We start from the raw sequence: 27,251 nt of genomic DNA, 5'->3' as shown, positions 1-27,251 counted from the left end.
GCCATCCAACAAATGGTTTATTTTTGCAAAACAAATTTAAAAACGTACAACCCTGGGCTACAAAACACAGTAAAGATATCAGCTTTTAAATGCACTTTGATTGGTTTAACTTACCATCCCTTGGTCTTTGATATCTGAACATTTTTTCACCATATTTGTGTTTTCAGTAAATGCTTTCTGAGAGAATATTAAATCCATCTATTAAATATAAAGCAGAGAGCAGCTGTGGATTCAGATTGATGTCAGTCGGAGCTCCTCCCGATCAACCTGATCCGATCAAGTTACCGACTTTGTGGCAGGATATGTTCAGGCTGCAGACGCTAAAAATTTCCATTTCATTCATTTCCAGCCCAGTGCATTCAAGTCAAGTCCAAAATGAGAAGGTTAACACAACATGAGGTTTCAGATGAACTGCAGTTGTGACACAGACTGTTGTGCCAGAACGGAGGTGCAGCCGTTTGGGTTCCTGTGTGCGGGTTTTTAAAGGTCCATCAGTGAATAAATGTTCAGTCTGTGAGCCTCAGCTCTGAGGTCGAACTCTCTGCAGTGTAGACTGGAGGCCGTTTCTGGCGTTTCCACACGACTCCAAGGATTTGTTGCTCCTGTGGATGGAAGCGTAGATTTTATCAAGCAATAATTTAAACATCTCAAGAGCTCACTTTTATAAATTAGTTCCTCCAACAGTGGGTCGCAGACGTATTTATGCCTCTTCTTTGTTTCTAAATGATGTCTCCATAAAGTAGTGCGTATATTGTGAAATGTTAGGAAATTATGTGAGATTTAAAAATAAAAATATGTATACAGCTCTCCTAAGTTAATATTATGTAAAAGCATTTCTTGAAGCAATTAGAGCTGTAGATCTTAAAGGGGCAGGGCAGTTTGAGATCATCCAGATTTGGAGAGAATTTACGTTTCATATTTGAGTCTTGAAACGGGTTCACAACTGAATTTAAATCTGGGCTTTGACTAGACCTTTCTAACACAGACATGTGCTTTGACTCAGTGTTGTTTCAAGGCACTGCTCGTTTATGTGCCTGTTTTCCAGGCACATAGTGCCATTTCATAGCGTAATCAAGTAACTGTTACCATTCTGAATAGTGCTTTATATCGAATACGACTTAAAAGAAATTTTACTTGGCATCTTGAAATTGGGCGTCTGTCTCTGTAAGAAACAACTATTCTTTTTGAAACTCTGCCTTCAGAAAGTCATCACAATATGGCTCCTCTATTAACCCTTTAGTAACGTTTTTACCAATGTTGCATTTACAAGTAGTTCGTATAATGAGCTCAGCTGATGTCCAGTTCCACCAGGTGTTTGTTAATGGCTGCTGGCTAGTCTGAAGGAGCAGAGTGGGAGAGGGTTGCTATGTGAGGCAGAAGATCAGAACCTTGGAAACAGCAGATTCAAGGAGGAGCTTTGTCCTTAAAGGCGGGGCTACGTCCACCCAGGCGTTTTCCACAGCTGAATGGTTGCAATGGGCAATTAAAGGATTTCTCAACCATCGATGAAAGAATTAAAGCAACACTCCAGATATGTTTTGATGACTGAATAACATAACATGATGTAGAGCTCAAGTCCATTTTACATTATACTGCCTCTTAAACCCCACCCTGGTGCAAAAAACCCCACATAAACTCATCGCCACTCGTGTGGCAATGAGGCACTGAAGACGGGGACAGTAATCATTGCATTTTGTACCTGGAGGCCGCATGCTGATTGGCTCATTCACCACGCCCTTACCGGGACATGAACGCCTCGAGCACCGCCACGTTTTCTTTGGGGAAGTAGTCCTGCCGAACAACGTGCTCCAGGGCGTGGAGGTGACCCGGGACGACCACCACGGGCTTGATCTTGTCCTCACTCTGAGCGGCGCAGAGGACACGATGGCAGGCGGATTAATTCAACAGAGAAGACCATGCAGGTGTGAAGCATTAGATGTGGGAAAAAACAAAACCAGATGTGCTGACTTTGTCGTAGTGTCTCACCTTAATAAGTCCTAGGAGCACTAACAAAATGGATACGAAGCTGTAACCTTGAAAGGAGGGAGTGCTGAAAGCTTTACTCAGGATGGCATCTGGGAAGAGGGGGGAAAAATAGAGGGCTGTCTTCAGTTAAAGAAACTCAAACCAGTTTACAGAGACTATGAACAAAAACACTAAATTGAGTTGTTTTAAATCCTCTTTTGCACCCACTACCATCAAAATTTTTGACTACACATTTTAAATAGAGAGTAGGTTGAGGCCTGGAAGGTGTGCTACAACTTTTTAGCTGTTTATATGTATTGTGTGTGTATTTATTGTTCATTTGGAGAAACGCTACTATGCAATACACACCTTTAAGCCCATGAAACTTCCCCTAGGGGACAATGACGTATATTCTGCTCATGCTGATTTTTAAACAATCAAGGATTTGGTTGGAAACGTGAAAAACGTCAATCACAAAAAAAATTTAAAACACAAATCATCCTGACAATTGGTTTCTAGAAGGAGTCCTCATTCAAGGAGAAGATGAAAATCTTTGAGAACAAAAATAAAGCTGTACAGGAAATTACAGCTTTCCTGTGCATTGTGTTGTGATCCAACACAATGCACAATTCTTAGTCGAGTTTTAGTTATGATTGTTTTGACACTATAGAGCTCTCAAACAAAAATGTTTAGAAGAACATGACCTGAATATTTGCAAAAGCAAATGTGAGGTTTTGTTCTTCTTAGGTGAAATCTGTATTACAAATTAGAATAATAAAAACTTTAAATTCACAGATTAACAGGTTAATGAATTTTCCTGAAGGGAAGATTCACCAGGATACAAAGTAAAGAAAACGAGAGCAGCAACGAGTCACCCCAAATAAAACTCATGCATCTTACCGATTGTGTCCAACACTGCGTTCTTGACGTCGTTGTTCTCCTCTTTATACACCGAGGCAATCTTCAGGAAGGCTTCGGCTGTTTTTCTTGCATCCGTCACGTCCACCTAGACGGGGAAACAAATGAAAGGGATTTTCAGACACAAACCGCACATTTTGTGAAGTTTGGTATCTTTATTTTGTTTGGAAAATGTAAGAAATATAGCAGCTTTATTGCTTTGTTTAATCCAGTCTAAGGAGTACAGGTAAAATTCAGCCCAACTGTGAAAAAATATGTGAAGTATTAAAAGTAGTGAAATAATCCCTTTTAACTTTTGAATGATTCCACATGTTTTTTTTTTCTTTTTTTAGCCAAGATTTTGATGGGTAAAATACTTAAAATCAAAGTGTAATATGCCAAATCCCAGCTGAAGAATGCAATAGAAAAATCATTGCAAAAAAAAAAAAAGACCTTATTTAAATAAGTATGACCCTTAAAAAATTAAACCCAAGAAAGAAAAAAACCCCCCAAAAAACAACGGATACTTTGTGTAATCAATTTTCTTTTTTTCAGATCAGGAAAATGTTTTTTATAGTGTTGCATGAGATTAAGTAATCTTACTGCTACTATACTGCAGAATCAGCTAGTTGATGTGAAGGAAATATTTTTCTGTGACATCAGGTCTTGAAGCTAACGGTAGATAAGCAATATGGATATTATAAAAAGAGAACGGCGGTTGTGTGCAAACAGGTGCTGCTGCAGGGTCTCTGCAGGTTTCGCCATCTCAAATTTAAGACCTTTAAAGACTATTGTGAATAAAATTTAAGACCTATATTACGACAGAAATGCCCAAACGTTGTCCAGCCAACCAGTGACAATAAGACGCAAGAAGCTACCTAGCTAGCTGACATACACTTGCAAAACTTAAGACCTGTAATTAACATATTGAAGGTAAACTTACATTTTAAATGGACTTAAGACATTTTGAGGCCTTACTTTTAGATACATGGATTTAAGACAGTGTTTTTCAACCACTCTTCCGCGGCACACTAGTGTGCCGTGAGTGATCGTCAGGTATGCCGCGGAAATTATTCAATTTCACCTACGGTACCGTATTTTCCAGACTATAAGCTGCTACTTTTTTCCTAAACTTTGAACCATGCGGATTGTAGCCCGCTGTGGCTTTTCTGCGGATTTTTCTTCAACCACCAGGGGGCTCTTTAACAGGAAGTGAATCATTAGAAGTCAAAATTATAAATCAAAGAAGAACGTGCTAATTTTCATTTAGAACAAGCACATGCTAGCAGCAGGCACGATGGAGAAATGTTTTCAAACTCATATCATGCAGCTTTTAAGTTGAGGGCTGTCGATCTGGCACTACAGGAGGGAAATAAAGCCGCTGCTTAAGCTCGGTGTGAACAAAACCATGGTTCGGCTTTGGAGACGGAGGGCTGCGTCCATCAGATTTATTAGGACGCAGCCCTCTACTGGGTACTAATGGAAAACCGAGAGCAGCTTCCAGTGTTTTTTTTTTTATTTTTATTTTTTATTGAAGGTGCTAGTATGGTGCGCTCTATAGTCCGAAAAATACGGTAATTGGTTTTAAAAGATTTTTTTGAAAATGAATTATCTGCAAATAATGACATCTTCGAGTATCTGCTGTAGTAGTAGCAGCGGCGTAATCATGTAATTTTCTTACCACTACATGGTACAGAGCATTTTACATTAAAACGAGAATTAGTGATGCACGAATGTTAAAGGTAGCGGTGTGAGGTTTGTATCTAGCAAAACTGATGACAGTGATGGAAAAGATAGTGAAGCTCAGCAGTAGTTGGAAAGAACACGGGTCCATTTCCCACAACATGTCTGTGTGAAGTGAGCTTCTCAAGCCAGGCTACTATAAACAGAGACTGAGAGCTGTGGAGGAAGAACTTTCTTTCTTCAATTTCTGCCAGGAAATCAGCTGTTTTCATCCAAACATGTACAGGTTTCACACTAGGTGGGTAAAATATACAGATATTGACATTTTGTACAAGCAACTCTTCATATTGTAACAGTGAATATGAAGTGAAATCTTTCCCAAATATTATTGCTTCTTTCAGAATAAGAATTATTTTCCGTATTCCGGCTATAAGAATGCTTGTGGATTAGTTTGTAAGAAACTTTGAAGTTTTCTACAACTTCTTTAAATTTAACACCACAGTGTTGTGGTTCTGTTCAGGTGTATTTTTGAAGTGGACATGTTAAGTGCAATTTGAAATAAGAAATGTAAAATGTGATAAAAAATAAATGTTTGTGTTCATTTGATTCCTATTGAAGAAACTTTGATAAGAATGACTATATATTTAATATAGGCAGCTACAGAGTATCTTTGTTTACATTTTTGGTTGGTGGTGTGCCTCGTGATTTTTTCGATTAAAACAATGTACCTTGGCTCAAAAAAGGTTGAAAAACACTGATTTAAGACATCCTGTGTCGTCCATGTATTTCTGCGTTTGCTCACCTGCTGCTGGACTAGCAGCGCTCTCTTGGCACCAAGTTTCAGCAGTTTGTCGGGAGACGGGAAGCTGAGGAAAGAAGAGACATCTGGTGGTCGCGGTGCTGACACGGGAGTGGACGGCTTTGGGTGAGGGGGGAAGGAGAAGAAAGTAGGAAACTTAGGATAGTGTCTGATGTAACCATAGAAACAAGAAATGCTGTGATGCTGGTCATTTTATCGTTTCTAGTGCATTTATTCTGATTTCTGATCATTTCTGGATATTGAAGCTACACAGTTTAGTCACAACTAACCTTGTTGTTGCTGCTGTCCTCTTCCTCCTCCTCCTCTTCGATTTCCTCCTCATCTACCTCGTCATCATCATCATCGTCATCCTCATCGTTGTCTTCTTCATCCTCGTCTTCATCGTCTTCAGGCTCACCCTCATCATCACTGAGAAAACGGCAGAAACACTTTGACAGTGAATTTACGTAAAGATCTAAATATTAGCCGGTTGAGAAGTCAGAGGCAGCAGGTACGATTGGTTGGAGGTAAAACAGGAATTAACATGAACAAAAGATTAACTGATATATTGATTACTCAGAAAGGCAATCACCTGAGTGATCCCAATAGACTGATCATGTTCACGCCTTCCATGCTGTCTTTCACGGCTTTGCAGCCGTCCTCTCCCAGGTAGTTCCCTGAAAATCAAAGGGTTTATCAATTATTAAATGTTTTTCTCTTAAAATAGCTTAAAGTATCAAAAAGCAGGCAGAAAGATTTGAGCTCTGCTGTTTTTCAGATCTGTACCGTTCAGGTCCAGTTTCTCCAGCTGGTCCTTGTTCTTCACGGCCTCCGCCACAGCCAGGGCTGCGTCCGCCGTGATCTCACCGTACGACAGGTTGAGCTCCTGTCAAACAGAATAACTCATCTTTTAACACCAACGGCACCAAATTATTGCCAGCAGCAGAAATTATTGTGCAAACGACTAAGTTTGTTTTGAAGACAGAAATACATGCACAGATCTGGATAACTCTAGAAGCTTGCTTCTAATTTAAACAACTTTTTTTCTTGCAGTTTTCAGATTCTCTACTGGAAAAATCATGTTTATATTTTGCTCATGTTATGACCATATTAAAGCAATTAAACAATTGCTTTAATAATTCTTTGAGTTGTATTCTGTTGTACAACTCAAAGAAGGAATAATTAAAATAAAAGCCACGTTTTAGCTCATGTGCAACATCTTTTTTTTTAGAGAAAAAAAGTATTAAAGCCAAAAATTTGAAATGACAAAAAAAATCAAAAAGAAAATCAGATTTTTAAGCCATATCACCCAATCCTAGTTCATCATATACAGAAGAAGAAAATATTTAACCAAAAAAAAAAAAGTAGTCAAGTAGTCAAGGTAAAATAATTGCCTGATTTAAACTAAATTTAAATCAGAGACAATCAAATACCACAGGTTTGTGACAACGCTGTGTTCAGAAAGTTTTCATGCTTAGGCTCCAATCCTTCATACCGACACAAACCAAGAACAACAAACTGTTGGTGCAATCCAGAACAGATTATGTAATCTGAGCTGTGACAGTCTAGTATATCGACTGCTCACCTTGAGGACGGGTAAGCCCTCTGACACACTTTCTGCAATGGCTTTAGCCCCTTCCGGCCGCACTAAACAGTCTCCAAAGTTGATCACCTGGATGCGGTGGAGATGCTTCAGAGCCTGTGAGAACAGACAGAGTATCCAAAGTCAACATAATACATTTTTATTTTCACTATCATCACTTTTGTAATGTAATTTTGTTTTTCTAAACAGTGATTTTTTTTTAATCAATTTTGCCAGTCACTATAATGGAATAACCTTCTGTTATTTTATGAAGGTGACTTTATGTAAATAAATTCATTTTTTGCACACATCATTAAAAAAGATTAGAGACTTAAGATAATAATACTTTATTGATCCCCAAAGGGGGGATTTTGTTTGTCCCAGCATAGCACACAACAAAAAATTTAAATAAGTAATAATAATATTTCATTAATAATAATGAATGGCATCACAATCAGAGTCGGCTATCCATCTTTTCCATAAAAAGAAACGTCTTTTACTGAATTCTTGCTGCTCCCTGAGCTTGAAACACAATTCCTACCACTTTTGGTTTAAAAAAAACCCCATAAAATACATAAAAGAAACTGCTACTATCATATCTTGCGTCTCTCTACCTGCGCCATGGCAACAGCCCCCTTTTCAGTGAAGGTGTTGTCATTGAGGTTGAGGATCCGGAGTCCTGGGTTGTGCTGCATGGCTGTGGCCAGAGCCGTCACACCCGGGTGGTTGATTCCATTCTGGGGCATGTGAACCTCCTCCAGGCTGCCCATCAGCTGAGAGAAACAACAAAAACACAATAGAAAACAAAACGTAATTATCAGCCTAAGAGGCACCAAATTGTTAATATCAACAGTAGTCTCTGCACAGTCAAGCAAATTTGAGTTGCATGAAAAAGGTGCATGAATTTGTACCAAACCGTCTCGGTACGGTGATCACCACCGTCCATCAGAAAACAACCCACATGTTTTTAGTCGCTTTTGTGACGAGTAGCAACAGCAAGTGAGCTGGTAAAAACGCTGTCTAAAGCGCGCCACAACGTTGACTGCAGTGATGATTAAAAAAAAACAGCAGACACCTTGTTATTATAGCTGTAATTATTTAGTGTTTTCACAATCAGAGAAGTTATTTAGGTCTGTACGTATTGTATTTGGCACATAGTAAAGGACAAATAACTTTTAGGCAATCAGCTACTTTTACTTTTTGTTTGACATGTGGACTTTATGGCATTTTTTTTTTGTTAAAAATTGGGTAAAATTTTTAAACGGAACCAAAATGTAGGCAAATCCTGCCAACATATTAGCAAAGGTGGTTTATTTTTGTGTCGATGTTTCTGTTAAAAAATAAGGAAAAGCATAAAAAAAGTAGGATTTGGTATGTACTGATTTATGGCCAAAACAGAGAGTGGCTGTTTTGTCACGCCTCTATTCAAATGAGAATACATTTACATTTCATAACTCACTAGTATATCTAATATTATCTAATTAAAGTTCTCTTTGTTAATGCTACAGACAGTTCGACCCTCACCTGGAAAGCTTGAGCGAGGGCGGTGGCTCCGTCGTTCTCCAAGCGGTTCCTCCCTGCGACAAACACCTTCAGGCTGAGCGGTTCGTTTTTCTCACTAGATTTTTTGTGACACTGCATCAACGAAGCGGCCAAGATCTGAAGAGTTCAAAACACAATTTGGTACACAATAGTAGAAGAAGTGAAGAAGAATTGGTGAACAAAAGTCTTTGTCTCTTGGTCCGTCGTTGATTTACCTTTCCGCCTCCGATGCCCATGCCGCAGTTGTTGAGCCGTAGCTCCTGTAACGTGAAGCAGGTGGTGCTCTTGAGCAGCTTCTCGATGCCCTTCACGCCATCGGGCCCAAACGCGTTATCGCTGAGGTCTAAGACGGTCAGTCGGGCTCCCGCCAGCATCAAGGCGTCACCGAGGGAGTTCTACAACATAAAAACACAAAACCTGACTGTAGAATGAGACGGCGCACTACAACAACCCAACTAAAAGACAGTGTGTGTCATGTAAACACTGATTTATAAAGGCGTCATTGAAGTTACCAAGGCAGGCGGGATCTCAGAGCGCAGACGACCAGTAAACATGTCGCTCCAGTAACAGCGCTGATTGGGAGAAAACACATGGAAGCAACGTTACTATTCTGAAAAATATCAGATGGCGTTTTTCTAAATTAATTATTAAACTATATGGTACTATAGATGCAATATTTACAGAAACACTAATCAGGTTTTAGCTGCCTAATACAGACAGAATATTTCAAAAGTACAAAATATACAACAAAAACAAGTGTTGCATCTTCTTAGATTTAAGTATTTGCTTTGAATTAAACAAAAAAAATTGATGATTGCATCTCTAGTTATAACTACATCAATCAATGTGGGTCAAATCAAACATGGAGTTTTGTTTATTTGGCCCAGAGAAAACTAATGATCAGGCCACATGAATCCAAAACAACTTCAAAATGTTAACTTTTCGAAGCTGATTTTGCAAAGTGTGATGTTCACGACATTGATGACAAAAGTATCAAACTCAGAACCTTGAAGTCGCTCTTCGTCTCCAGCGCCTTGGCAATGGCCTGCGCTGCCTCGACGCCAACAGTGTTCCCCTCCATCCTGAGAGCCTGTAAACCCTCAAACTCCTCGATGTCCTTCACGATCTCCCCCGCTGTGAAACAGGTAAGTGGTGTCAGGTTTAGAAGCAGCAACGGTAACAACTAGAGCATCAGGGTTTCCCCCAAGTGGCGGGCCACCAGGCTTTACTTGTGCCCCCACCAGGCTTAGCATTGCTTATTTATTTACATTTTTTTTCTTTATGTTTGCATTTTTTAAGACTTCATAGTTGATTTTCAGATACTAATCCTCCAATCTTCCAATAACACATAATTATCAAGTGATATGTTCAAATTTCCTGCCAACTTTAAACATTTTTTAACTCAAAAACACGGCGGGCTGCTGGATGAATGACTGCTGAGCTCCCCAACCACCAGGCTTAGCAGGTTTTCTGGGGGAAACCTTGAGAGCTGCACAAATCCATCTATCATCAGAGTATTTCGATTGCCAAGGACTGCTAGGACATGACATTTGATAGGACACTGTTATACTTTCATTCATTCTCACTCTTTAGCCAACTGGACTGACTCCAATTGCCTTTAATCTTCACACCTGACATCCATTTTAAATGGTCAAGACACAAACAGAAGAGTCAGAACTTTCCAATAATGTAGCCCAAATAATTTAATAGGAACAATTAAGACACCAGAGTAAAACATACGTAAATAACTGTAATCAGAGTATTTTTTTTAGGTAATAATACTAATAAAATGAGGATTTGCATCACTGAGTGTGTACATACAAAGGTCTGCTGACGTCACTTACCTGACTGGGCATCATCCAGCTTCCTTCCCTGGCCTTTGTAGCTCAACTCTCCATCCTCGACCCCAGTCTTGGCCAGAGAGTCGGCCAGCTCTGCAACAATGTCTGTCGCCATGGAGATGCCTGAGGACCAAAGCCATTGTTCACTTTTATTTTATTCCTCTTAAAGTTAAAATCTAATGTATGTACTGTTTTTTTGTCACCTTTACACTGTAAAGAAACGAATAAAAATGTATTGATACGTTTTACCATAGCTTCCACAAGAACTTCATTTTTTAACCGATGCCATAATATTTCCTTTAAAACAGAATAAAGACAACTTTTGGCCTCAATTTTGCATTTATTATCTGATGAGGAAGTTTTAAAGGTAAGCTGTCCTACTTCAAACACCTGACTTGCATAATAAACCTGCCGCTGCTAACTCGCTGCTAACAGTGACAAGGACCGAACTGCTTCGTGTCCGTTGACCCGACAACTGCCGACTCAGCAACACATTACCTGCTCGTTACACAAGTCAAAAACATGGCGACGTATTTACATAGAACCAGAACAAACATGTATTTGACTCTGGAGTCGTTAGTTTATAACATGGAGAACTTAGTTTGCTAGCTAGCATTGGTGCGTTTCATATGAAACAGCGTGTCTATGACTCGGCCTTTTCATGTAGCAACATAACGTTTGTTGCTGTTAGTTTACGGCTTAAGCTTTATCTCTCCAAGACTTTATGTAACAAATTAAGATATTTTACTGTAAAAAAACAAACAAACTTACGTCGCCGTTACAACAACACTCTCGATACGATTGAATCCAGTCCAGATACACACTCCCGCTCGCCTCTGCCGTTCAAAACCGAAGCATCACCACACCAAACCACTTGACGACCGATGAACGAGGAAACACGGGACTTGTAGTTCTATCGGGACTACAAACATAAGTCATTTCTGGAACAGTTTATTAAAACACACACACACAGATGAATTGGAATGCAGTATAACTGCACATTTCTAGTAGAAGGAAAATAGATGTAACATAGATAATAAAAAAGAATATAAAAATATATATACATAAAAATGTTGCTTTGAATAATTAATGTCTACAGACCTTTCACTTATATATTTACTGCTGATAAAATTATTGCCTTAATTACTGCATTCATCTTATGCATTTCAAAAGATAAAAAGTTGCAATGGTCATCAATAAAGTCTAATATTGACTAAATATTGCCTGCAGCTGATCTTTTTAGTATCCGTTTGTTATTAAAACTGTGTGTGAAGAGAAATTTTGCTTCCTGATCAGAGAACTTGTTGGTGGAAATGAAATAACTTTCACAAGTGGAAGAATCAAAACAGTGTCTCATTAACATCTCCAAGTTTTCTAAAAACTTTAGATTTGAGATTGAATCAAAAGTTTTCACATTTATTTATAAATTTCTAAACAATTTTGTCTAATATGTGATGGAATTAAAATGGATGGATAATCTGAGGTTAGGATTCAATTACATCAAATAATTTGTGCAGTAATATTAAGTTAAATTATATTATTGTACATAAGCCAATCAGTATAGATTTAGAATCAAAGCAAAGATTGGTAAAGATTTTATTAAAAAATATAAAAACATAAGAAGAATCAGAGACAGACAACATTCATAGAATCAGGGAGTAAATTTAATGTATCTTAATCAAAATGAATTGAATATAACATTTAAGAGTTATAAGTTTGGATTGGGATATTTTATATGGATTTCTTTCAATTCAGCAAATATATATATATATATATTATTAGTCATATACATGCCTTATTTTCAGGACTACACAGGTTCATTTCTTATTCAAAAATCTATGATATGTTTGGTATTTGGAGAGCTGAGAAACTGCAATATTTAGGCTAGTCAAATGCTGTCCAAGGACGATGTTGTACATTCCTTTCTGCACAATCTGCAGGCCTATCAAGCCGAGTCAAGTTTATTTGCACAACACATTTTAGCAACAAAGCAGTTCCAAGTGCTTCACATAACAAAGACCTAACACAGTATCCAGTTATATTGGGAACATCAAATCATAGAACCTTGTTAAGTAAACAACTATTCCACCACATTATGCAAATGACTGCCACAGGAAGTCATTACCATCTCATTCAAGCCAACTGCATACACCTCCGTTTAACCACAAGTTAATTAATCTCAATTCAATTCTGTTCAGTTTACCTGTACAGAACCGATTCACAACAAAATCTCATATTAAGCTGATCAAACTCAGTTCTGTGCATAAATATACAGTCAATTTAATCCATAAAGAGAATGTGGGGTCTTCCATTGGTCTCCTCTTGATGCCTTTGTGTTGATATTGCAGGAAAAAGACTCTACGTGCTACAGACGTTGGTTGAACAGACATGTTTTACAACAATACTGCAGCCTAAATCAGCATGACCAAATTGTGAGGAAATCTTGGCCTAATTGTAGTGAAATCCCCCCCGGATCTCTGGACTATGTCCCCTTTATAGGGCTCTGACCAACACATATTCCCCAAAGTAAACACATCATCACATGCATATATTTCACATTTACGTCTTCTTTTGGGTCCTGGCGTCGGATTGTCAGCTTATGCATCTGTGAACCATAGATTAGATTTATTTTTAAAACTTAACGTCATTTGACGCTGGACCTGACTGTTTTCCCAAATCTTCCAAAAAGTTCTCCTGTGTGGTTAGACACCACACTATTCCGTATTTCAAACACAAACACAAGCCTTTCTCTAGGTGATTCAGAATCCTTATTATTTTAAATATCGTCACCTTCTTAAAATAATAGCCTATGTATGATTTACTTATTGCTAAAAGTGATTTTAGGCATTAGTTTTGAATGATAACGATGAAAAGAAAATCAAAAGTTACATTTCTTCTCCTCAGTTTTGTATGGAAGCCCGTTTCCGCCACTCTGATAAAAACACATAATGACCCCAAATCGCTGCTGTGTTTCCATTCTGGCGAAGTCGAGACAGGCTTTTGTTAGCTGTGTTGCTTTTGGGGGCATCGGGGAAACCGTAACTCCCTCCGATATTTTAAAGAGCGGTTATCACGTGACGCGACGTGACGAACCTCGGCAAGCATAGGCGACGAGCTCGCGGACGCGGTATGGCGTGGCGCGCTGTGGTCACGTGACAGCTCTCATGCGCGTGTGGCGAGGAGCATTTGCAGCTGGTAGCTGAGAATCGAAACTTACCGGAGATTGTGGAGAGAGCCTTCCCGTCAGACGCGAAGGCTCGTCCTTCCTGCCTTCATGGCCTTATAGCGCATTAGCTCAAATTCACAGCAGCTGCTCGTCCGTTCCTGCTTCACCCTGCCACCATGAACTGCCTTTAAACTTTGCTTTGGCTCGGTCAACTTCCTCACTTTATCAGGTAGGTGTGTCTATAAGTTATGTTTGTGATTGTTTTTGTTTTTAAAAAAAAGTAACAGTACATACAAATGTAGACCTAGAGTACGCCCCCCTGACTAGCTGGGTTTTTTGTGTGTGTGTTTTTGTGCAGTGGACCACCATGGAGTCAACCCGAGAGAAACGAAAGGAAGAGATAAGCAGGGCTCTGGCTTTTATACAGTGAGTACATTGTTTTTATGTATCAGTACAAGGGCGTTGTAGCAGAAAACGAAACTAACCTTGACGTGCATCCTTGTCAGATGAGATATTTAAGCGCCTCTGATTAAGTTTATGTCTTGTGTTTTAGGTCTCCGTTGGCTTATCCAGATCCTGCAGGGTACCAGGTAGTGACTGTGGTCATCTAATCTGATGTGTGTGTGTGTGTGTGTGTGTGTGTGTGTGTGTGTGTGTGTTTGCTGTTGTTTTCACATGTTGTTGCTGACATGCATCCTTCTCAGTACAGTTGGTGTTACTTAGTGTCTTGCAAAGGTGTTAAGAACTACTAGAAGTTTATGACATTTTGCTTGGATTGCAAACACACAACACAGAGTAGCGCTTACTTGTGAAGCAGGAGGAAATTGTTGGTTTGTGCTCAGTTCCTTTTGATCTGGTGTGAGGTCTTCCCAGTCTCCTCTTGGTGCTGGTGTAGTGACATTGGTTGAGCAGCAAAGCTTTATGACAATACTGCAGCCCAAGTCAGTTGTCAATTGTAGTGAAATCCCCCCAATCGTTGGACAGCACCCCGTTTATAGGGTTCTGGTTAACGCACTCTCTCCTCAAAGTTTACATTATCTTCTCGATATGGGCACGTTGAGGTCACAGTGTCTGTGTGTCTGCTAATGCATCCGGAATCCACATATGAAACCTGTTTTTTGAACTCAATGTTTATTTTTCTCGGCCGGTCCTCTTGCACATTACCAAAAAAGTTCTTACTACACTGGTGCATTTACATAAAATCAAATTCACCAAATCACCTTTAGCAGTGAGCTAGGGTGTAATTGCTCACAAAACATCTCTTCTGTGAGGGCCTTAAAGGGGCAGTGTCATGTTAAATCGACTTTTTGGAGCTTTGCCTCATGTTATAATATTATTCCCTCATCAATTTCAAGGCGTTAAATTAGAAAATAATTTAAGTCACTTTTGATGTATATCGTTTTTTTAACAACTGAAGGTAAAATAGTTACTTGATAATGCTATGAAATGGCACTATATGACTGGAAAACGCATATTTTTTTCCGTTTACAGTGAATGTGGGGGATGTCAAACAACTAGACATCCACTAAACTTTACAGGGCTTTCCTTCAGTGTATTGTAAACCTGGCGGGCCACCAGGCTTTACTTGCACCCCCATCAGGCTTTACTTGCACCCCCATCAGGCTAAGCATGGCTTCTTTATTTACTTTAGGTATTTTAAATGTTTCAGAATTTTAGTTATTGTTTCAATATGATTAATTTCTTCCAATAACACATAATTACTTAATGATATTTTCAAATTTCCTGTCACTTTAAAAAAATTTTTTATCTCAAAAACATGGTGGACCACTGGATGACTGCCCTAGTGCTCCTACCACCGGGGTTAGCAAGATTTCTGTGGGAAACCCTGCTGCACATTTGGCACAATGCAGTCAGGAAGCAATTCAGAAACCTGCCGATATTCAATGGTTTGGTTCCGCACTGCTGCAGATGGTGCAAGTCACCGGCAGGACTGTGAATGCACCATTAATTTGGGGCTTACACAGGTTTAGGAGAAGCGCATGCTGCAGTCCAGAGGACTTCTTTGTGAAATGTTTGACTTATTTCAGCAATGCCAGTGCAGTCCAGAGTCTGTGCTGCCACGCTTTAGCCTCGGATTGAAATCCATTCGCATTCCAAACGGGCCCAACTGCAGGCCGGGTCGCTCGAGCATTAGCTTCATTACAGAAACACAGCTAAACAGAACACATTGAGGAACTGGTTTCCTCAGTTCCCAGTTGCTCAATATGCTTTGTTATGGTGGTGATTCAAAACAAAATCCATCATCAAATAAATCAGCGAATACTTAAAAAAAAGGCTGTTTTAAACACTTTAAACACCCATTGTTTTTTCTGTAATATTTAAAATTCGTCCAAATGGATAACGCGTATCATGTGCCATGACTCTCGGTAAATAAAGGGGCTTTTGTTTGCGTCTTTTCCTCGACTTTCTCACTCAGGACTTTCTGACCCGCCTGGTGTGCAACCTGCTGGAAGAGGGCAACTCCTTCTTCCGAGACCAGCAGTGGGAGGAGGCTGTCAGACTGTTCACCGAGGCCTTGAACATCTCCTCCTACGCCGAAGGAGAGGACATCCAGATCCCTCAAGCTCTGCTGGAGAGCCTGTATGTCAACCGAGCCGCTGCCTACCACAGCATGGTGAGGCTCTCTGCTTTGGTGATGAGTGAAGAAAAGCTGTTTTTGAAATATTAGCAGATGTATTAAATGGATTATAAACCAAGACGATTACATGAATACTACCCTGCAGCCTCAGGTTTTGTTAAATGTAACCCCATAAGCTTGGTGTCACATATTAAGGGCTGATTAAGTTGATTGAATTACTCCTAATGAATCAATTATTGGAGTTATTATCAACAAATTTATCAGTCAAGTTTATTTGCGTTGCATATATCAGCAACAAGGCAGTTCAAAGTGCTTTACATCGTAAAAACAAAAATTAAGTCATAAAAACAACATGTCAAATTAATCGTTAACTGGAGTGTAAAGACTCTGAAAAAGACCATGAGAACAACGTACTCAAAGCAGTAATTACTTCTATTAAGTCATTTTTTATTTTAAATATACTTTTTCCATTTAAGGTAAAATTAAAAAAAACTTTGTCGGTAAATTTGTTCTACCCAGAACTCCTGAAGTGACATAGTTTCAGCTTCACATTATTTAAATTCTGTCAAAATAATCTCCCATTAGGCACATTATGCTATATAATCCAAAAAATAATTATAAGCAGTGTTTCTTTAGCTGCAGATGCCTCCTTTGCTACAAATGATCAAGCGTACAATAAAGAAATGCTACGTTGTTTCATTTTAGGTAATAAAATTTGCATTTTCTCATTGAAAAATGTAAATGAATTATTTTACATCTTTTTATGTATTTCTGAGATTTTGCACAAAAAAACCCGACTTGAAAGGTTAAATTAAAAATCTGCAGAATGTGCCAATTTAAAAAAAAAAATCTGATTCGTCAATGAAAAAATAGAATAGATAGAGTAATCGTTTACTAAAATAATCGTTAGTCGTGGCCCCTCACACATCTGTGTCCAGTTCTTCTCATTCCTCTCAGCAGAACCTCTCGGGCTCCATTAGGTCAGATGAGAACTGAGCCGTTTTCAGGTCCGTCCACGTTAACGGCATTCACAGCAGCTATGTGTAAAATTCCTTCATCGGATTGAAATATAATTGGGTTAAATAACCCAAATGTATCATTTAAATGAGCACAAAGTTAATTAATCCGTGGGTTTACGTGCAGCAGGCTTTAGTTTTAAGAATACAAGCACTGACATGAGCAGAGTTATAAAATTTCTCTAAAAATAAAAAAACAGAAGAAGAAGTTGTACTTCTGTTTGTGCTGAGCATAAAAACAAACGGTGAGCATAAAAACAAACGGTGTGTTGTTTTTGTGTCCTCTGAGTCCCAGAACGAACCTGCAGCAGGTTTTAACAACGTCTGAGACTTTTCTGGCTCCAAAATGAAGCTACAGGCTGAGACACACAAGCTTCTGGTCTTCCTGCATCACAGGATGAGAGCACAACAGGAAATGAAGATCCTCCCAAGCTTTGACCGTAAAATACTAGTTTTAGGCCAGATTTGCTTCCCAGACTTGGCCTCTAGCCACTAATGCTACACACAGGGCGCAAACACAAGGCCCGGTCAGTTTGCTACAATCAGAATAACATAATCAGGACAAGTGTTTACATGCACGCCATTTGGATTATCAGTTTACATAAACCAGACCTCTGGTTCAGATTACAATAGATGCAGAATGTTCTGATTGGGCCGGTCTCATTGATTTATTCCAATTATCTCCATGTAAACGTACGTAATGCCGGCTGTCTTGTGACTGAGTACAATCCCAAGTGAATGTTTAAAAAGAAAAAAAATCCTCTGATGTACAAATGCCTAGTAAAAGCGGTCTGATTGGTTTTAAACAAAGATCTGATCAAACTGAAAATGAGATCCATATGTGATCAGTTTCAGTCTGTCCCAATGTAGAAGTCCAAAGTCCTGCACCACCCGCCTCACATCATCCAGCTGATCCCGGTGGTGACTCAGAAGTCAACATGGATCTTTATTCATACACAATAGACAGTCAGTCACTCTTTATTGTTGGATATATAAAGAAACTAATTGGTGTGACTCATCACTATTACGATTTACCAGCTCAGTAAACTGCAAAAACACAAAGTCTTACCAAGTATGTCTGGTCTACTTTATAGTGGAGATGTTTTACTACACTTCAAATAAAGCAAAACTAACTTACAAGTAACTTTCCAGCAACATTTGGTTTTTGTTTTAATCAAAAAATAGTTGATATTAATTAATTATTTCACAGATAACACTATTTCACATGCTAGAAGTGAAATAATCTGCCAGTACTTTTTAAAATCAGTACTGAGGAATTATTTACTTAAAATAAGTTCCTGAAAAGTTACTTGTACATTAGTTTTCTCTTATTTCAAGTGTACTACTACATTTATGCTAGATACTAGGCCAAAAATACTTTGGATTTTGTGCTTTTTGCAGCGTAAGCTCAGGATATTAGAACAACCAGTGCAGTCGACGGTTCTTCCTGCTGTTGTTTTTACCTTGGCTGTTCTTCCTCCCCTCCTCCTTCTAAACAGTGCCAGCCTGATGAATGTCTGCTAAGAAATGTGGTTAAATCACTTGGATGTTTCTGCTCGGTATTTACCAGGTCATTGAACCTCTGCATACAGAGGAAACACCGCTCAACAGCGCCACCTTGCTGACAACAAGTTCTTTCCAACAAAATAGTAATCGAATGTTCTTTTTTGTGCTTTGTTGTTGTGACACGCCACCTCGCCGTCTCTTGCTTTATTTAACAAGGGAAAGTATCCTGAAGGCGTGGAGGACTCGGACAGCGCTCTGGCGGTGTGCGACGGCAGTCGCAGGGCGCTCTACAGGAAGGCGCTCTGCCTGAAGGAGCTGGGGAAGCACAAGGAGGCATACGACTGCACCACCATCTGCCTGCTCAGCAACCCTCAAGTACGGTTAAATGTTTATGCCGAGACGTGTAAAAAAAAAAAAGGTCAAAAGATTCACTCGTTTAACTCTCAACAGGACAAGCAGGTGATTGAGCTGTCACAGGAGCTGGCCTCCCAGCTGGGGATGAAAATTCGAAAACCTTATGTAAGTTCAAAAGTGAGCGAGTGAGGTGATGTTTACCTTGTGAAGCATAAGGAAAACAAATATTGTTTTTAGCTTTGGTGTTGAGTTGTTGAGCTTCAATAAATCAAACACAGTGAAACGAAACCAAAACCCAGCTTAGGTTGGTTTAAATCCTATCTTGTAGTGAATTTGGACAATAAGGAAAGAAAAGTCAGTTTTCTTGCCAAAACGTTGTGAACTAATATTTGAGCTGCAAATGGAAAGTAATATTGAAAGCACTTTAATTCTGTAGCTATAACACATTTTTATTTTTACCTTACTGTATTTCATTGTTCAGTTTGGTGTAATGGATCTTCAGTCTGCGTTTAAGACTATGCTGTGAATTTTCCTTTTACATAATTTATTGTTATAGTAGTTTATGCTGTTATTCTTAAATTTAAAGTCACCCCAGATTGTATTTTATATTTTCCCCCCTTTTCTCTCGTCTAGACCCCTCCCAGTAATGTTATTCGAAATGGTGTGAATCATCCAAGTGCCGATGCAGCAGGTCAGAAATCTTCACTTTCATGTCGGCTCTCTCATTAACGCAAAATCAGCCAAAAGTTTGAAATTCTCATGAGATAAATTTTCTTTTTGCTTCACACAGTCGTCTTCTGCAGCGTTGCTAAGCCTGCCATCCCCTCCATGCCTCCTGGCGCCGGTTGTCCTGCAGTCGCTCACCAGGTGAAAGCTGTGGAGGACTTGGAGGTGATGGACGACGACCTGGACAGTCTGCTCGACAGCTTTCCTACTGGCCAGGTTCCATCTGAGGTACAAAGAGCTGTGTTTTGCTTTTTTTTTCTTTGAAGATGAGTAAACTTTATGTAGAAAAAGTAGTAATTATAAGGGGTCCACACATCTTTCAGCGGTTTGGAGGAGTGTGGCAAATGACGGCCAGGAAGTGGGGACAGAGTTGTCCTGTCAGACCATCAGTTCCCGAAACAACACAAGGTTTCTGGACCTGATCCCAGGTGTGCTGACTGTTGAGAGTAAAAGATGTGTGGGGTCCAACGAAGACCCTTGGGAGGTTAAATTTGTGTGACTAAAATCAAGGCCTTAAAATGTCTTAAATTAATTAAAAAAAAAATGTAAATAGGCTTTAAATACACAAGTAGCAGGACTATTTAATGGAAGGTTTTTTTTTTGTTTTTTTCTCAAGGGATTTTTTGTCAGACAAAAAGTTTGAGTCGCACGCAAAATCTTCATTGTGACTCGAGACAGTTGATGCTACTGGCAACTAAATGCTAGTATAGCTTCACTGTCTATGGGCACAAAGCAGGATTCATAGTTTTTGCCATGCTTGATTGTAATGCAACAAGTTCCTCCAACAATCCCCTGTATTTGTAGTTGTTTTTGCGTTAAATTTTATTCAAGGTGGCATTAAAAATGTCTCAAAAAACCTTACATTTTGACTTCCTGAAGCCGGCAGACACCCTGGATTGCTACTTTAAACTTAATGAGTTGCTATAAATAATTATTTTAGTCGTTGCTTCTCTTATCTCCAAATCTTTCCCAGGCTCTGCCGTTCTCGGACCCTGGCCATGCAGCCACTTCCACCCACTTCCTTCCGGCCCCGTCGCCCCAGCTGCCCCCGGCCTTTTTCAGCTCATCCATCAGCCAGCTCAACTCCTTGGACTTGTTCACCAACGGCGATCACGGTACGACTGCTGCAGCTTTGGATATCCTCGATGACCTCTACACTGCTGGGAATGGATGCGGAGCAGACGCCTCCACACTGGACAACCTGGACGGGCTTGATTCTCTGGACATCCTTGACGACATTTTGCACTTGACGCCGAATGCTGCTGCTGCTAAGGAGCCTAAAACGAAGCCTGGCGAGGGAAGAAAGACTTTAGATCGAGTGTGGAATGAAGCGGACACTGCGGGGTCCGTTGCCAATGCAAAACCTCAGAATGGCCACATTCCAAAAGCCGCCGCTAACGCCACGAAGCAGCTCGACTCTCTGGATGCCTTGGACTCCTTCCCCGCTGTGGAACATGTTGGGCCTTCTCTACCAGGGGTTTCTGTTGGTGGAACAAGCCTGGACTCCCTCTCTGACTTCAACTCAAACGGTGATTAAAGTTGATCTGTAGGGGTGGGAAATACGGATATGCAGGAAGCTTGATTTTAAGAACCGTGTGGATGCGAGGAAATGTTTAAAATTACGTTTTGGATGTTTCTTTGCTCTTTGTAATTTGTGCTCTGCTTTTACTCCTCAGGTTTCTCAGAGTCTGTCAAATCTGCATCTTCTGTAACAAAATCTCCAAATAAACTCAACAAAGTAAGACTGGGTTCACAGCCGGTTGCCTGCTGTTTTATTTTCGGTATTGTTTTCTAACATTAATAGGAGTCATTTTCACTTGCAGGTGAAGGATACCAATAACAACGGGACTGTCCCTAACCCGCTGTCCTCCACCCATGACTTCCTGCCGGCTTGCTCCATCTGTTTTCCTCGTGGTGGTCTGTTGGACGCTTTCTCTTCATCTGATTTGATCCTGACGGATGTCTACAGATAGGTTTTTTTTTTTTTAATGTGTGGGTGTATTTCCTGTCCTAGGTCCAAGTGTGTACAGTTTTGTTCACAAGCCAGACCTGGTCCACAACTGTAAGAGAGACGTTTTGTTGTGCAGACGGAAAGCTGGCTCTTCCTCCGACTGGACAAGAGTGAGACCGCTTCCTGCCCAGTCTGCGTTCTACGGACCTTTTGTTCTTTGTCGCGGTAAGACGACATCAAAGAGACGCTGTTTGTAGTATCCAAGCACTGCTATTGTTATTTAACAAAACAACTCTGTTCCTTTTATCTACCTTGCATTTTTTTTCGCTGTTCCATCCTTAATAATAACCGGTAAAAACTTTGAGAATTAAATGCTAAAAGCTTGGTTTGCCTCTTTAAACATAAAATCTGTTAGCCATTTATGCTGCTTGTTTCAGTTTCTTTCTATTTAAGTAAACGCAGTTTGGACATGTTTATTAAACATGACTGTTTGTGTTCAGGTCCAGCTCAAGTTCATGTGAAGCTGGACCCTGCAGAAAGAAACACTTAATGCTCGCTATTTGCTAGCAGTAGCTGCGTTTCCGTGCACAAAACTTTGTCGATGTTCCTCTTAACACAATTTTGGTGTTTCCATAAATAAGAAGGGAAATAAAAGTCACTCATGTATAAGTTTGTTTACGTGATAAATGATTAACATTAAAAAAAACATTCTGTGACATGATTCACCTACCACTTCCTGTTGTCTTCTTCGTCACATGACTCCTGTGATGCAGAATAAATGTCTCCAATGCAGCTTTGCGAAATACACTTTCAATATGGCAGAAAAACCACCTGTCACACTAATGGTGTGATAAAAATATTAATATCAAAGAAAGATATTGTGTTTAAATACAACATACAGTTTGAAGTCACACCACAGCATCTCTTTCAGATTGAAGTCCAGACTTTGACTAGGCCTTTCCAAAACCTTAATTTAATGCTTTAACAGTTAGTGTTTTAACTTTTCTGCTTGGTCTGCATGACTTTTTTTCCCCCTTTTTAATAAATGAAACCATGGCTTAAAAACTATTTTTTAAATATTTAATCAGGCTAACGTCATCGGATATTTCTATTTCTTTGAGCTGAAACATTTATTCCCAAAAACGCAGAAGAATATTTTTTTTGTTTTGTTTTTAGAGCTGCTGAAGTCTGGGGATTCAGGTGTGTGCAAGTATGGAGAAAAATGCACGTTTGCCTACAACCAGCTGGAGATCGACGTTTGGACAGAGGAAAGAAAGGGACGGCTGGACAGGTACTCTCTGCTCGGATCATCAGCGCTCCAACTGGACCCGGTGAGCAGCATCATCGACCTTCTGCAGGAACACAAGGGCATGTTTATCTTCCTCTGCCAGGTTAGTACGCGCACACTGTCGTATCCGAAGGTCTAAAACTGAAGACAAGACTTTTAGTTTTTAAGTGTTTCCTGTTATTTCTCCTCAGGAATGCTACGACAGTAAACCTAGAATCATCAGTAAGCGCTCTGTTGTCAGTCAAGCCATCTGCTCCAATTTGGACGCACGTCACAACTTTGACGCCAACAAGTGAGTCGGCACCAACCCCGACCCCTCGAAGCTTCTTTCGTTCGTTCCAGGTTCACACAGCCTCCAACGTCTCCCCTCTGTCTCCTCCCAGGTGCGTGGCCTTTGTGGTGAGGACCCACAACATCAACTACAGCAAAGTCCGTCCTTTCAGTGTGGTGTGCCACTTGGATTTGTGCCGACAGGCCATCCGATACGGCTGCCAGCGGGAGGACAACTGTGTGTTTGCTCACTCCGTCATAGAGCTGAAAACCTGGAGGGTTCAGCGCCACACAGGTGCGGTCCGGTCACACTAACAGACGCGCTGGTTGAACTGTGTCACACAGGTTGTTTGATCCAGGAAGTTTTGTTCTCAGAAGAGTAAAATTTTAAGGTACATTCAGCCCAGGCTAAAATGTTCCATATCCTATTTGTCTGTACCTGAAATATAATCTTCACAATACATTTCAAAAACATTTTTAAAGTGATATTTTCTTCAAAACTTCCTGCATTGTTGTTCTAAAGAGTTGATAAAAAAAAATTTTTTGTTGTTTTTTTTTTTGAAAGCATCATGTATAGTTGATTTCCACCTTGTAAATACTCAATGGTAAAATAGTGACCAGTTTTTATTCAAATGTGTGTTTATTTACAGGCATCAGTCTGGATGAGATTGTGAAAGTGTCCATGAGATTTTATGACAAGCAGGAACAAAACTCAAGAAAGGAGAAAGAAAAAAGGGTAAGAAAGGGTTCATGTATAGGCTGTCTATTTATTCGAAGTTAGTTTCCATCTTGTTTTCTTTCAGTAGAAAAAGTATTGACCCATTACAAATTTATTTATTTTTCTTTGTCACACCTAAATGTTAATGTGTTTGTCAAATAAATGTTAATATCTGAGATAACCTGAAGGAAAGCAAAGAGTGGTATTAAAGTGATGATTTCATTTATGGAGAGAAAGTAAACATCCTCTAAACATGTCTATTAACCCTTGAAACCAACAACTGGCATCTTGTTTTTACAGTAATTAGAAAAGCAGAAAGGTGTGTGAAAGCGTGAGAGTCTTTTTCCAGCTTTTTGAGCTTTTTGAAAGACATAACTGTCTTATAAACATAAGACAGTTATGTCTTATGTTTTATAGTACTATGTCTGAGTACAGGTGAAGTTTATTCCTGAACAACTCACTGTTTGTAATATAGTGTTCATTGACATCCAACTTTCCATGTTGAAATTCTGACTTATGTTTAAGTTTTCTGACTTTTCCCGGGTTAAATGACTTTTATACAAAAACTGTATGATTGTAAATGTACGATGCCATGAAATAACATTAGCCTCCATTCATTTTCCTGTCTCCAGCTGTCTTCTGGTGGAGGTGGAGGCAAATTAAAAGGATCAAGCAATGCTGGAGCAAGTCTTAACATGAAGATGAAGTTTGCATGTTCGCAGTGCTGGCGGGACGGCCTGATCAGCGAACCGGACAAAGGCCTCAAATACTGTACAGCTAAAGCCAGACATGCGTGAGGAAATACCACAGTCCACATATATTCAGTAGATTTATTTAATGTAGCTGGTCTATAAACTCGTATTCAGGCAAGAATCTTTGGGACACAGCACACTGTAGACAGAGACATGCATTCTTGACGGTAGTTATCATAATAAATAAATGTATTATAATATGAGTAGTACAATATTCTCACTAGACTTTAGTGGCAAAACCATTGACAATCATTTTTAAACCATTAAAGACTGCTTCAGTTAATTAAAAATGTTTTTTTGTAGCCACAGATCTGCTCTATTCAGTGTCTAGATTTAATTTAACCCAGTGCGTCTGGGTTTGTGCCCTTTTCTTTTCTAGGTGGACCAAAGAGAGACGCGTGCTGCTGGTCAGGTCTTCAGAGCGGAGTAAATGGGTTAATGTCCGACCACTGCCGCACGCCAAGAACTTCCCTCTGTACTATGATGTAGGTCTGCTAATCCTGAATATAGGAGGTTTTATTTGTAGCGCTCATCCTGGACGAGCCCCCAAATTTTTGTTGTAGGACTCATTTAGCCCAGAGGTTCAACCTGACATCGAATGTCTTGAACTTCTGCTTCAATATTTCCACATAATGTTGTTTCTTTTTGTTCCTAACAATTCATGAGAAATTCCTCCTGCAGTAAAACAAATTCAACTTTCCTTCACCGAACCTTCACAGATGGTACGACATTCTCCGGCTTGCAATTTTCTCTTTCCTCAAGTGTGGCAGTCACTATAATTTTAGCAATACCAACTTCAAGTAGTATCTTTACAATAAGTTTTGCTTTTGTTTTGGGATCAGCTATCGATATTGGCAGCCCCTGTAGAGTTGGGCCTCTTGGCTGCTTCTCTGTTTAATACAAATGAAATCCACACTTCAGACTTTTATGAGGGGTGAAGAAAATCCTTTCTTCTGTTCACATTTAGGCCCTGTTTTGTGCTGGTTTGTCGCATAAAATGCAACTAAAACACAAACGGCTTCCTGATTTTTACATGACAAAATGTGGAAAAGTCGAATTGGTGTGAACACTTTTGCGATTCTGCGTGTATTTATTCATTTGTTTCTTCTGTCAGATGTGTGCACAGGTCCTGGAGAAGAGAAAATGCAACTACACTGGAAACTGCACCTTTGCTCACAGCCAAGAGGAGAGGGAGATGTGGATGTACATGAAAAATAACGAGTGTGAGTGATTTCAATTTATCCTCCACTGCAGCAGCTACAAAAATAATAAAACAATCACACAAATCCTGTCTGGTGTTTGAATAATTTGGAGTCACATTTTAGATGCGTTTGTTGAACCGGTTGTGTTTGTGTTTGCAGTGCATGACATGGAGCAAGTATACAGCATGTGGCTGGCTTTAGCTGCTCAAAACCGCCAGTCAGATGGGTCCGTGTGCAATCAGTCTAACCCCGAGGAGAAGTTCATCGCCATGCCAACCGACTTTGCAGAACAAATGGTTGGGGAATGGTCCGTTTGCTTATTAATTGGCATTGCAGCAAAAAGGAGGTTTTGAACATGCGTCCTTATTATCCCTGCTTTTAGGACGGCTTCCACTGCCGGCTGTGCGGTAAGCACAGTAACAGCGAGCGGCAGTGGCAGCAGCACATTTCTTCGGAGAAGCACAAAGACCGAGTGTTCAGCTGCGAGGGTGAAGACGAGGCTCTGACGTGGAGCTACCGCTTCCCCGGAGCGTGTTTTAAAATCTGCCCCAAGTAAGCTCCGAATCCGGTTGTCCTGTCCTCCTCTGCTTCAGACGTTTCCTCGGGTTCGGAAACGGCTTAACCCAGGCGATGGCCAGTCGTGAATTGAGCGTAATCTTTGTGCTTTCCAGGATAGGCGGCGGCGGCTGTCCTGATGGCGTAAGCTGCGACTACGCTCACGGTTCAGAGGAGCTGCAGGAGTGGATCGAGAGACGGGATTTTCTCCGACAAAAGCTAGCCAAAGCCAGGGAAGACATGCTCATCATGCCGGACGAGCTTGACTTTGGGAAGTACAACTTTCTGCTTCAGGATTGAGAACAGTGGGACTTCGCGGGGCCGGTTTTGGACCCGGCAACCTGTCTGTGTGATCGTTTCATGCCTCGTTGAACTGAAACCAAAGGGACAGCAATCAGGATTTCCAGCTAGCCAAATATACCATTGAATCTATGAAAGTATTCGCCTTTCAAAAAAAAAAGTCACCATCTAAACTTAATTTTGTTAATGTTTTTAAGTCTCTAGCAACAAATTTACTGCTTGTTTTGCATAATGTCAGCCTTATTGTTAAGTATCCTTTGAATGTAATGTATAGATTGTGAAACGTGTAGCTGCCATTAAAGAATCGGTTCTATATTTTTGTCTAAGGTTCAACCATGCTTCCTATTTTTGTTTTTTCTCTTTCTCCCTCCGTTTGTCTTTTTTCAGAAGCAGTTTATCATTTTGTCCCTCAGTTTATCAAAGTTAGCTGAATATTGGAAAAACTTACTTAAAATCAATCACTTTGATTTTAAACAAACAAGCCATGAGACATTTTTATTTTTCTCTCAGAATACTAAATAAACGTCAAGGAAACCTGC

The 27,251-nt window shown here is 39.9% G+C and overlaps 2 protein-coding genes across 5 annotated transcripts; one reads left to right on the top strand and one right to left on the bottom strand.

Annotated features, from left to right (window-relative positions):
* rangap1a (RAN GTPase activating protein 1a) lies at positions 1-13,653 on the bottom strand. Of its 3 annotated transcripts, none has more exons than XM_008415560.3 (16): positions 13,527-13,653; positions 10,313-10,432; positions 9,475-9,602; positions 8,981-9,040; positions 8,684-8,863; positions 8,451-8,585; positions 7,541-7,699; positions 6,930-7,043; positions 6,131-6,230; positions 5,937-6,021; positions 5,635-5,773; positions 5,348-5,464; positions 2,866-2,971; positions 1,987-2,075; positions 1,742-1,863; positions 1-602 (listed from the first exon to the last, which is right to left on the bottom strand). In XM_008415560.3, exons 2-16 carry the CDS (start codon positions 10,422-10,424, stop codon positions 521-523), a joined length of 1,728 nt encoding a protein of 575 aa, XP_008413782.2. In that variant the 5' UTR covers positions 10,425-10,432; positions 13,527-13,653; the 3' UTR covers positions 1-520. The 3 variants fall into 3 exon arrangements, with proteins under 3 accessions (XP_008413782.2, XP_008413783.2, XP_008413781.2); XM_008415561.3 differs by lacking the exon at positions 13,527-13,653 and adding an exon at positions 11,081-11,231 and having other exon boundaries at positions 1,700-1,863; XM_008415559.3 differs by lacking the exon at positions 13,527-13,653 and adding an exon at positions 11,081-11,231.
* Positions 13,570-27,251, top strand: LOC103468458 (zinc finger CCCH domain-containing protein 7B-like). 2 transcript variants are annotated; one of them, XM_008415564.3, is made up of 22 exons: positions 13,570-13,704; positions 13,834-13,901; positions 14,029-14,065; positions 15,913-16,110; positions 18,813-18,971; positions 19,047-19,115; positions 19,584-19,641; positions 19,741-19,904; positions 20,650-21,205; positions 21,353-21,414; positions 21,500-21,593; positions 21,691-21,852; positions 22,804-23,018; positions 23,107-23,207; positions 23,299-23,480; positions 23,836-23,921; positions 24,536-24,696; positions 25,035-25,140; positions 25,770-25,878; positions 26,017-26,153; positions 26,240-26,409; positions 26,529-27,251. In XM_008415564.3, exons 2-22 carry the CDS (start codon positions 13,843-13,845, stop codon positions 26,710-26,712), a joined length of 3,069 nt encoding a protein of 1,022 aa, XP_008413786.2. In that variant the 5' UTR covers positions 13,570-13,704; positions 13,834-13,842; the 3' UTR covers positions 26,713-27,251. The 2 variants fall into 2 exon arrangements, with proteins under 2 accessions (XP_008413786.2, XP_081465879.1); XM_081609753.1 differs by having other exon boundaries at positions 26,017-26,164; positions 26,529-26,665.

The sequence above is a fragment of the Poecilia reticulata genome, chromosome 8 (genome assembly GCF_904066995.2).
Source record: "Poecilia reticulata chromosome 8, P_reticulata-male-v2, whole genome shotgun sequence".
Classification (NCBI taxonomy): domain Eukaryota; kingdom Metazoa; phylum Chordata; class Actinopteri; order Cyprinodontiformes; family Poeciliidae; genus Poecilia; species Poecilia reticulata.
This window is presented reverse-complemented; position numbering and strand designations above follow the sequence as displayed.

Bases quoted from the DNA above. Each gene is read 5' to 3' on its own strand.
- LOC103468458 (XM_008415564.3), top strand. From the start codon at position 13,843: ATGGAGTCAACCCGAGAGAAACGAAAGGAAGAGATAAGCAGGGCTCTG. The intron at 19,642-19,740 runs GTCAGAAATCTT...TGCTTCACACAG, and splicing joins TCCAAGTGCCGATGCAGCAG to TCGTCTTCTGCAGCGTTGCT. The intron at 26,154-26,239 runs GTTGGGGAATGG...CCCTGCTTTTAG, and splicing joins CCGACTTTGCAGAACAAATG to GACGGCTTCCACTGCCGGCT.
- rangap1a (XM_008415560.3), bottom strand. From the start codon at position 10,424: ATGGCGACAGACATTGTTGCAGAGCTGGCCGACTCTCTGGCCAAGACT. The intron at 5,465-5,634 runs GTTAGTTGTGAC...CCTCACCCAAAG, and splicing joins AGGACAGCAGCAACAACAAG to CCGTCCACTCCCGTGTCAGC. The intron at 2,972-5,347 runs GTGAGCAAACGC...TTCCCCGTCTAG, and splicing joins CGCTGCTAGTCCAGCAGCAG to GTGGACGTGACGGATGCAAG.